At 50.5% G+C, this 9,319-nt stretch overlaps 1 protein-coding gene across 1 annotated transcript; it reads left to right on the plus strand.

Annotated features, from left to right (window-relative positions):
• Nucleotides 1-362: 362 nt before the first annotated feature.
• On the plus strand, nt 363-1,283 carry LOC148596152 (olfactory receptor 14C36-like). The gene has a single exon (XM_088529668.1). It carries the CDS (start codon nt 363-365, stop codon nt 1,281-1,283), a length of 921 nt encoding a protein of 306 aa, XP_088385794.1.
• Nucleotides 1,284-9,319: the final 8,036 nt, after the last annotated feature.

Genomic DNA, 9,319 nt, shown 5'->3' on the forward strand with positions numbered 1-9,319 from the left:
GTATTCAGCTCTCATGCTGGTGAATGGAGAATATTCCCACCTGGTCTCTGGACTAAGTCCATTCTAAGCAATGCAATATGCCATTCCAAGGCATCTCCACAAATACCAGTCAAAGACTAGTGCATCTGTTTCCAACTGCAGCAAAGCAGAAACAACTCCTCCGGAGCTATGGGCAGAAGTCCCTGCTGCACGTGGCAAACAGCCAGTTCAAAGTGGAGCACCAGAAAGGGAGCTGAAATGAGGGCGAGAGGAAATGTGGGGAGTTCCTTGAGAAACTGAAATGGTTTGGCTTAGAAAAGCCTGCTTTAACTTTTGGCTTTCTTTCCTTCCTTGGACAGGACACCTGTGCCCCTAAGGAACTAATGTCCAACAGCAGCTCCTTCAGCGAATTCCTGCTCTTGGCATTTGCAGACACACGGGAGCTGCAGCTCTTGCACTTCTCGCTCTTCCTGGCCATCTACCTGGCTGCCCTCCTGGCCAACGGCCTCATCATCACAGCCGTAGCCTGTGACCACCGCCTCCACACCCCCATGTACTTCTTCCTCCTCAACCTCTCCCTCCTCGACCTTGGCTCCGTCTCCACCACTGTCCCCAAATCCAGCAGTAATTCTCTTTGGAACAACAGGACCATTTCCTACTCAGGATGTGCTGCCCAGATCTTCCTGTTAGCAATCTTCTTTTCAGCAGAGTTTTCTCTCCTCACGATCACGGCCTATGAGCGCTACGTTGCCATCTGCAGACCCCTGTACTATGGGACCCTCATGGACAGCAGAGCTTGTGTCAAAATGGCAGCAGCTGCCTGGGCCTCTGGGTTTCTCCTTGCTCTTCTGCACACTGGGAACACATTTTCCATTCCACTCTGCCAAGGCAACGTGGTGGAGCAGTTCTTTTGTGAGGTTCCTCAGATCCTCAGGCTCTCCTGCTCAGACTCCTACCTCAGGGAAGCAGGGCTTCTTGTGATTAGTATCTGTTTAGGCTTTGGGTGTTTCATTTTCATTGTGGTGTCCTATGTGCAGGTCTTCAGAGCTGTGCTGAGGATCCCATCAGAGCAGGACCGGCACAAAGCCTTTTCCATGTGCCTCCCACACCTGGCCGTGGTCTCCCTCTTTGTCAGCACTATCATGCTTGCCTACCTGAAGCCCCCTTCCATCTCCTCCCCAGTTCTGGATCTGGTGGTGGCCGTTCTGTACTCGCTGGTGCCTCCAATACTGAACCTCCTCATCTACAGCCTAAGGAATGAGGAGCTCAAGAATGCCCTAAGGAAACTCATCCAGTGGGTCTAGTGCCAGCAACAAGATTTGTCCTAGGGGATTTGGCATTAAGGATAAGTGTTGTTCATTTATTTCTTGCTTGCTTTTTTTCTCTTATATTCCAGTAAAGGAAAAATATACAGTCTGGTTCATGCCATTTCTCCGCAGGAATGTCTCATTTGAATCTGCCACAGGGACCATGTTGAAGCAGGACGCCAGGCTTCCCCCTTCACCAGCAAAGAGGGGGTAAACTCTGAGCCCCACTAAGCAACCTCTGATGTCTCCCATGCAATGAGGAGAGTTTCCCTGTGCAGTGCCTCTTCCAGAATGAGTACAGACAGGGTGAGACCACGGCTCCTGTGTCCTCTAGGAGAACTCAGCTTCCCTAGCCACAATCAGGGGGTAATTTTACCTGCTCTCCCGTGGAGGTCATAGTCATGTGTCGCCCAGCACTTGTCCCTTCCTTCTACACTGCTCCCACACTCCAAGTGGGGCATGAGTGGAGGAGAGGAGAGGCTGGATGCAGCCTGTGGGGACAGAGCTCTGCCGTTCAGGGCCATCCCCACACTGCAAGGCATTTCCTTGTTGCACCCTTCAATGGGCTCGCAGTTTTTCTGGCGACATGTCCACCAACAGCAGCAGGACTTTTTTTTTTTTTTTCCCCTCTTTTCAAGGCTCTTCTCATTTTCACACTGTCCTGCTGTGCTCTCTCGTGCCTATTTACCCTAAGTGCTCTTGTAACATGGTGTTTCCTGGTACATTTCTGTGATCTCAGGCAGGACTAGGGCCTGGGCACCCTTATGCCAAACCTGGCCTACTCAAGAACATTTTCTATAATAAGAGAACATCTCCCCTGTGATTTGCCTCAAGTGTGGTCTTTCTTCACAGATGGATCTTAAAGGAGCCTCGTGTTCTGCTTGTGAACTCCATAGGCTCCAGGGGATGAGCTCCAAGGATGTTTGATTTGTGTGATCTCCTAGGGACTGAGGGCAGCACTCGGAGTTCATCTCTCAGTGGCCAGGGCCAATGGAGATGGGAAATTGTTTCTGAATCACCAGCAGCAGGTGGTCTCACAGGTGACAGTGCTGATGGGATTTGTCCTCCATCCTTCTAGAAGAGAATCTCCAGGAGACCCCCAGGAGAGCTTAGAAGATCTCCACAGTCCAGGTGAGGGCTGTTAGTGGAGCCTCACAAAATGAGGGATGGTCCACCATGGAGTAACCAGAAGGCAGAGCTTTAAATCCAGGTACACATGAGGAAAGGAGGGCTTTCAGCCCTTGGAGAGGCAGTGGGGACCCAAGAGGGCAAGGGAAGCAGCACTGGAGGGTGAATCCCACTGTGAAACACCACAGAGAGGAGCTAGTGCACACCCAAACACATCTCCTCCCATTACAAACACTCTGGGGTCATGTGTCACCAGTATCGGTGGTGGCAGTCCCAGCCCAACTGGGTCTGCTTCTCTCTCTGACCACCATGGACCCACAGCTGCTCACTCTGCAAAGCAGCACCACCAGAACAGGGCAGGTACAGGAACAGCCCAGCCAGCAATGGGGACACTAATCTGGGAAAAGGCTCTGTGGGGAGCAGAGATGTCCCAGGAGAAAGGCAGGGTAACTCCCGAGATTGAAAATGCAAAGGAGAGCCAGGTCTCTGTGTGCCCCAGATCAGGACAGGAGCTTCTGGAGGGTCTGCAGGACCAGGGGTCCTCTGCTGGACGGTGCTGGGCCATATGGTGGGCTTGGAGGAGCTGCAGGCAGACAGGGAGGGGATCTGCTGGGCACAAGAGCAGAGAAGACAGAGAGTGATTGGCCCCATTGCTGGGCCTCATCCTCCTTATCAGAGAGCTGCTGCTCTTGTCCTTGGCCTGGTCATACTACGGACATGGCAGAACCTGACCCTGCACCTCTCAGGTTCTGACCAGCTGACCTGACTGCAGAGCTCTGCTTTGCACCTGCCACCACACTACAGTCACGAAAGCCTTGACAAGGAAAGCTAGGAGCTGAGGAGATCCCACAGAATCCCAGAATGCTTGAGCTTAGAAGGCAGCTCTGGAGATCATCTAGTCCAACCCCCCCTGCACAATCAGGGTCACGTAGACCATGTTGCACAGGATCACATCCGGGTCAGTTTGGAATATCTTTGAGAGGGAGACTCCACAACCTCTCTGGACAATCTCTGCCGATGCTCTGTCAGCCTCACACTCAAGAGGTTTTCCCTGAAATTCAGGCAGAACTTCCTGTGCTTCAGTTTGTGACTGTTGTCTCTTATCATATCACTGCCCCCCACTGAGAGTGTCTGGCCCCATTCCCTCAGCACACTCCCTTCAGGTATTTGGGCACACTGCTAAGATCCCATCTCTGCCTTCTCTTCTGTAGATCACAAAAGCACATTGCTGGCTCATGGCTCAGTCCGTAGTCCACCAGGAAAGTCCTCCCTTTCTGGATACGAGTAACGTGCATCTAATTTACAAGGAAAGACTAAGCGAGTCAGGCCTGTTCAGCCTGGAGAAGAGAAGATTGAGGGGGGATCTTATCAGCATGTACAAATACCTGAGGGGAGAATGTAAAGAGGATGGGGCCAAACTGTTTTAAGTGGTGGCCAGCAATAAGACAAGGAGTAAGGGGTACAAACCGAAACACAGGAAGTTTCATCTCTATATGAGGAAAAACTTCTTTACTGTGAGGGTGACAGAGCGCTGGAACAGGCTGCCCAGAGAGTCCCTTCTCTGGAGATCTTCCAAATCCGCCTGGATGCAACCCAGTGCAACATGATTTAGGTGTCCCTGTTTGAGCAGGGGTATTGGACTAGATGAACCAGAGATCATCTAGAGATCTCTTCCAACCTCAACCATTCTGTGATTCTGTGATTCTGTGAATGTGCCTGGAAGCAGACAGCAAGGACTTGAATCATTTCCGAGCAACTTCACTCTGGCATTCTTAAGGTCTTTTGTAGATTAAAATGATTTCAGGACTGGAAGAGGCATTAACATCCAGGGAACAAACAGCTAATGCTGTCTTTGTCACTATGGGAGAACGACGGAGCTGGATTTCTTCAGTCTGGAGAATGGAAGGCTGTGGGCTGACCTAATAACAGCCTCCCCATGCACACCAGGATAGCACCAAGAAGATGGAGCCAGACTGCCCTGAGGACCCTCAAAGCCAGAATGATTCTTCCATTCTACTTTCTTCACCCCAGGTCTTCCTTTGTTTACCTTAGGGAAAATCTTTTCTGCGACCATGGGTGTATTTCAGACAGAAATAGGATGACATGTCTGACATAGGACAACAGGGCTACAAGCATGATCAGGAGCCTGGAACATCTGCCCTATGAGGAGAGACTGAGGGAGCTGGGCCTGTTCAGCCTGGAGAAGAGAAGGCTGAGAGGGGATCTAATCAGTGTCTATAAGTACCTCAAGGGAGGCAGTGAGGAGGATGGTGCTGGCCTCTTTTCACTGGTGGCCACCAACAGAACTAGAGGTAATGGCCACAGACTGAAACACCAAAAGTTCCACAGGAACTTAAGGAAAAATTTCTTGACAGTGAGGGTGACAGAGCGCAGGAACAGGCTGCCCAGAGAGATTGTGGCGTCTCCTTCTCTCGAGATCTTCAAAACCCACTTGGATGCAGTCCTGTGCCACATGCTCTAGGTGACCCTGCATGTGCAGGGAGGTTGGACTAGATGACCTCTAGAGGTCCCTTCCAACCTCAAGCATTCTATGATTCTATGACATAAGGTCATACGGGTCACCCAGGGGAGACCTGAGATCAGCACAGGCCTTTCTGTTTCAAAGAACAGTCAGTGAGTGCAGAGAGACACTGGGAAAGATGAAGAGATCCTGCAGTGAGGACAAGGTAGGAAAGCAGCTTGATTATCTATAAGCTGCAGGGAAACAAGTGCAAGCATGGGAAAGTGCAGAACAATCTCATGGGGAGATGGCAGAGTGCACTGGCACGGTTGAAAACCTCCAAAAGAACCAGGTCTTTGTTCTCTTAGGCATGGCTAGTGGTTCTGCCACTGAGGCCTTGGAGAAGAAGCTTCTTCCTTATGACAAGAGGTCTTCCTTGCCTGCTTTCCCTCAGGGAAACACAATGCGCTCTATTGGTGTCCTGCCCTGGAACACTGCCCCCACCAAGAGCCCTGGGCAAAGCAGGATGGAAAGGATCCACCGGCTCAGGAACTGGGCACCTGTGCCTGGCCCATCTGCTTAATAACACACAAGAAGAGATGACCTGGCATCAGAGGCACCTGCACATTGCCTTTGCCTACCTGCAGTCAGGACCTCCAGCTTTCTGCTCGAATCAGCCCCTAAGGAAGCTTTGCTCGTAATGGTCCTCAGCGAGACCCATCAACCCTCCTAGAAACTTGGAGATTTTCTTCTAGCTTTAGCTTCTTGAGAGGTTTCTTCAGGTTCTTCCCAGGATTGGAGGTCCAAGTGTAAAGTTCCAAATACCCCCAGGGGACATTAACATGCAAAACCCTCAGGAACCAATGCCTCTTGCCATAATGTTCTTTGAGCTTCAGTTCTTGTTTGGCTAATTGGAGACTTTTTAAGACTGTGTTGAAGTTAGATTTCACTAGGCACCTGAAAAAGACAGGTGGCTGCTTTTTAAGCCTTCTTTATCCCTCAGTTTTCAGAAGGAGTCATACCTACATTCTCCAGTTCTTACAGTGTCTCCCAATGATGTCTGGACATGTATATAAAAAAGCGGGATTATTGAAAGGATACCTGTATGAAGAACATTCCCGCCCAGCTCCTCAATCCTGTCATTTCTCTCATCAGCCACTGGGTGCTGCTTGGATCACTGGTTCAGATTGAACCTATTTCTGCTCCAGGCAATAGATGAATGTTAACAGCTTGTGTGCACCGATTCCCCTGTGAACTAGCTGCAAGCAGGCACAGAAGGATTTGTCTTGCAGTCCTCAACTGTATGTCAAGTCTGAGTTGCCTCCAATGAAGTCCACCAAAAATAACCTTCCTTGAGATTTGACACATTAATAGTACAGTTTAGAAACAAAATAGAAGAATCGTGAAAAGTAAAAGACAGCGAGAGTCCTGAAAGGCAAGGCAAGGTTTAAACTCCCTGAATCTGACAGAGATGACTGGAGAACTGGCAGATTTCAGATAGAAAAAAGAGCAAGGGAAAAAATTAGGAGAGGGCAGAGAGGGCGGGGGGACGGAAGGCATATGTGTAAGTGATTAAATGCAAATATGACTTTAGAAATGATTTACCTATTCAGTACATGTAAAATATGTGAGAGATCATGGAGAGGCCATCTACAGTTTAAGGGACAGAGCAGTGGAAACTAAAGGGCAGATCAATAATTCTTCACACCAGATTCAGACAATTCCTGAAGATTTCCACTCTTTCATCACTGGAAAACTTTGAAAAGCCAAACATAAGCTAAACATCTGAGATGTTGAAAGTGTGCTCATATTTTCCCTAACATTGAAAACATCCTTGCACCTTTGCAGGCAGAGCTCAGGTATCCAATCACCAGCACCCAGCAGCACTCGAAGACATCCCAGTGTCTCTGAAGGACCTGTCTGGGCCTGGCAGCTCTCACAGAGACCAGCGGGAGACAGAGCCCGTTGGAGCTGCAGAGGAAGGCTGGGCAGAGGGGATCACAGCACCTGCAATGGCACCACTTGTCCAGGACTCTGTGACTGCATCCCACCCAGTTCAGAAAATTACCTTCCTTTTCAAGAAAAAAAGATCATGCAGAAGGCTAGTGTGCTAAAATAGAACAAACGAAGAAAGGTGGAAGTATAACAAAGCATTTTTTTTCCTAATTTCTTTCTATTTTTTAAGATATTTTCTAAACATATGTGTTGTGAACAGGTCTACACCATTAACAGGATATTTCTTTGTCCCACCCAGAGCCCAGTGCTCAGAAAACCACCCCTGCCCACAGCTGTCCTTGCCACCCCTCACTCTCTGCACAGAGCACATTGCACTCGGAGGTGTCGTCCTCTCTCAGCTGGTGAGGAAAGTAGGGCACCAGCTTCATGGAAATGTTCTGTTTTGGTGTGGCCAACTTTGAGCAAATTTGAGTGCACCCCTATTAAAACAATGTTTTAAGGAAGTCTCTAAAGTATAGTAAAAGTTTAAAGTATATGTCATTCCCTAGTGGGGAATGATGGGCACCACCTCAGCAAGAGGGGCACACGTCTCTGCCTGAAGGCTGGCCAACCTGGTTAGGAGGCTTTTAAACTAAGCAATAAGGGGCAAGAGCACCACACACGGCAATCGGTACCACACAGCCAAAGTCAGATGGCATCCAGCAGGAGTATAGGAGTGGAGAAGTGAGGATAGGATATGATTATAGAGGGTCCTCTTTCACCCCTCCTGGGAAATCTGCAGGCTCAGTTACTTCCTTGAAATGCCTGTACACCAATGCACAAAGCATGGGGAATAAGTAGGATAAACTGGAGATCTGTGTGCGTTCCCAGCATCATGATCTCATTGGAATCACAGAGACATGGTGGGGTAGCTCACATGACTGGAGTGCTGCCATGGAAGGCTATGTGCTCTTTAGGAAGGACAGGCTGGGAAGGCGAGGTGGTGGAGTTGCTCTTTATGTGAGAGAGCAACTGGAATGCATGGAGCTCAACCTGGGGGTGGATGATGAGTGAGTTGAGAGCTTGTGGGTAAGGGTTAAAGGGCAGGGTAATGTGGGAGGCGCTGTGGTGGATGTCTGCTGACCAGGATGAGGAAGTTGATGAGGCCTTCTATAGTCAGCTGGATATTGCCTCATGGTCACAGGCCCTGGTTCTCATGGGGGACTTCAACTACCCTGACATCAACTGAAAGGACAATACAGCCAGGCACAAACAGAAAAGAAAAAGGAACAGAAAAAGGAAGAGAAAAACTAAAAGAAGGAAATGCAAAAGAAAAAGGAAAAGGAATAGAGAAAAAGAACCAGCAACCATAGTTTAATAGGAGAGTTTTTATAAAAATCTATGACCAAATACGTGCTCAAAACTGCCATGCATCAATTTCTTTCTGGCATCCAGACCGAGGGGTGAACAGCAGCATACGGCCACAGTGACCCAGACTATTGTGTCCACTCGGCTGGTCAACATCAGAAGGGCCCCAAGGGCCTGGGCTCCTCATTCTCCTCGAGGAGAGGCCATTTCACCTCTCCCGGGATCTCCAGAGCCAGGATCCCAGAGCCGACCAGTTCCATCTAGAAGGTGACCGCGTGATTAAGGGCCTCAAGCATCTCTCTTGTGAGGAAAGACTAAGCGAGAAGATTGAGAGGGATCTTCTCCACATGTACAGCTAGCTGAGGGGAGAATGTGAAGAGGATGGGGTCAATGTGTTCTCCGTGGTGTTGAGGGATGGACACCTTCCCCCAGCACGTGGACAACGTGACTGCTGCACGCAGGGCCCAGCTGCACCCTGGGGGCAAAGGTGCCTCTGGAAGCTGGTGCGAGGCAGAGAGCAGCTGTGGGAAACGCTCTGCCCTCGTGCGGCCCTGTAGTGCGGGGCCCTGCTCTTGGCAGCTCCTGCCTTCTCTGTGTGGCAGGGAGCTTGCAGCTTGATTTGCTGCTCTCTGAGCCCTGCACACAGGGACAGCCCCTTGGCAAGGGCAGCTCCTCCGGCCCAGCGCTCACATGCAGTGCTCAGCACGGGCCTTCCTGGAGCTCTTTGTGCTGGAAATGACAGGCGGCTCAGGACAGGGAAAGGCTGGGAAAGGCTGTAGGCAGTGCAAGGACATGAGTGCCACACAGTATGAGCAGAGCAAATGGGCCCTGCACAGGAAATGCCAGAGTCACCGTGGAGCTGGAGGACCTTCCTTAGTGACCTGGTCCCTGATCCTGGGGTTGCCAGTGTGTCCCCCAGGGACTCGGGGAGCTCGGCCCTGCATATCCAGGCCCGTGTCCCTCAGGTGCAACAACTTCCCTTTGCCTGTTGCTTGGGCCCTGCAGGGACACGTTGTATGCGGCACCGGGAGGGCTGGAGAGCTACCCCGCGGTGGGGCTGGGGCTCCTTCCCCTTTGGGCATCCCCAGGGCCATGTGTGACTGGAAGTCCAAGAAGGAACTTTTTGCTGTCGCTCCCCTGG

Source organism: Tinamus guttatus, unplaced genomic scaffold (assembly GCF_059628265.1).
Source record: "Tinamus guttatus ecotype Peru unplaced genomic scaffold, ASM5962826v1 Tinamus_guttatus_pri_ptg000029l, whole genome shotgun sequence".
NCBI classification, from domain to species: domain Eukaryota; kingdom Metazoa; phylum Chordata; class Aves; order Tinamiformes; family Tinamidae; genus Tinamus; species Tinamus guttatus.

Coding starts and splice junctions, on each gene's coding strand:
- LOC148596152 (XM_088529668.1), top strand. CDS start 363: ATGTCCAACAGCAGCTCCTTCAGCGAATTCCTGCTCTTGGCATTTGCA.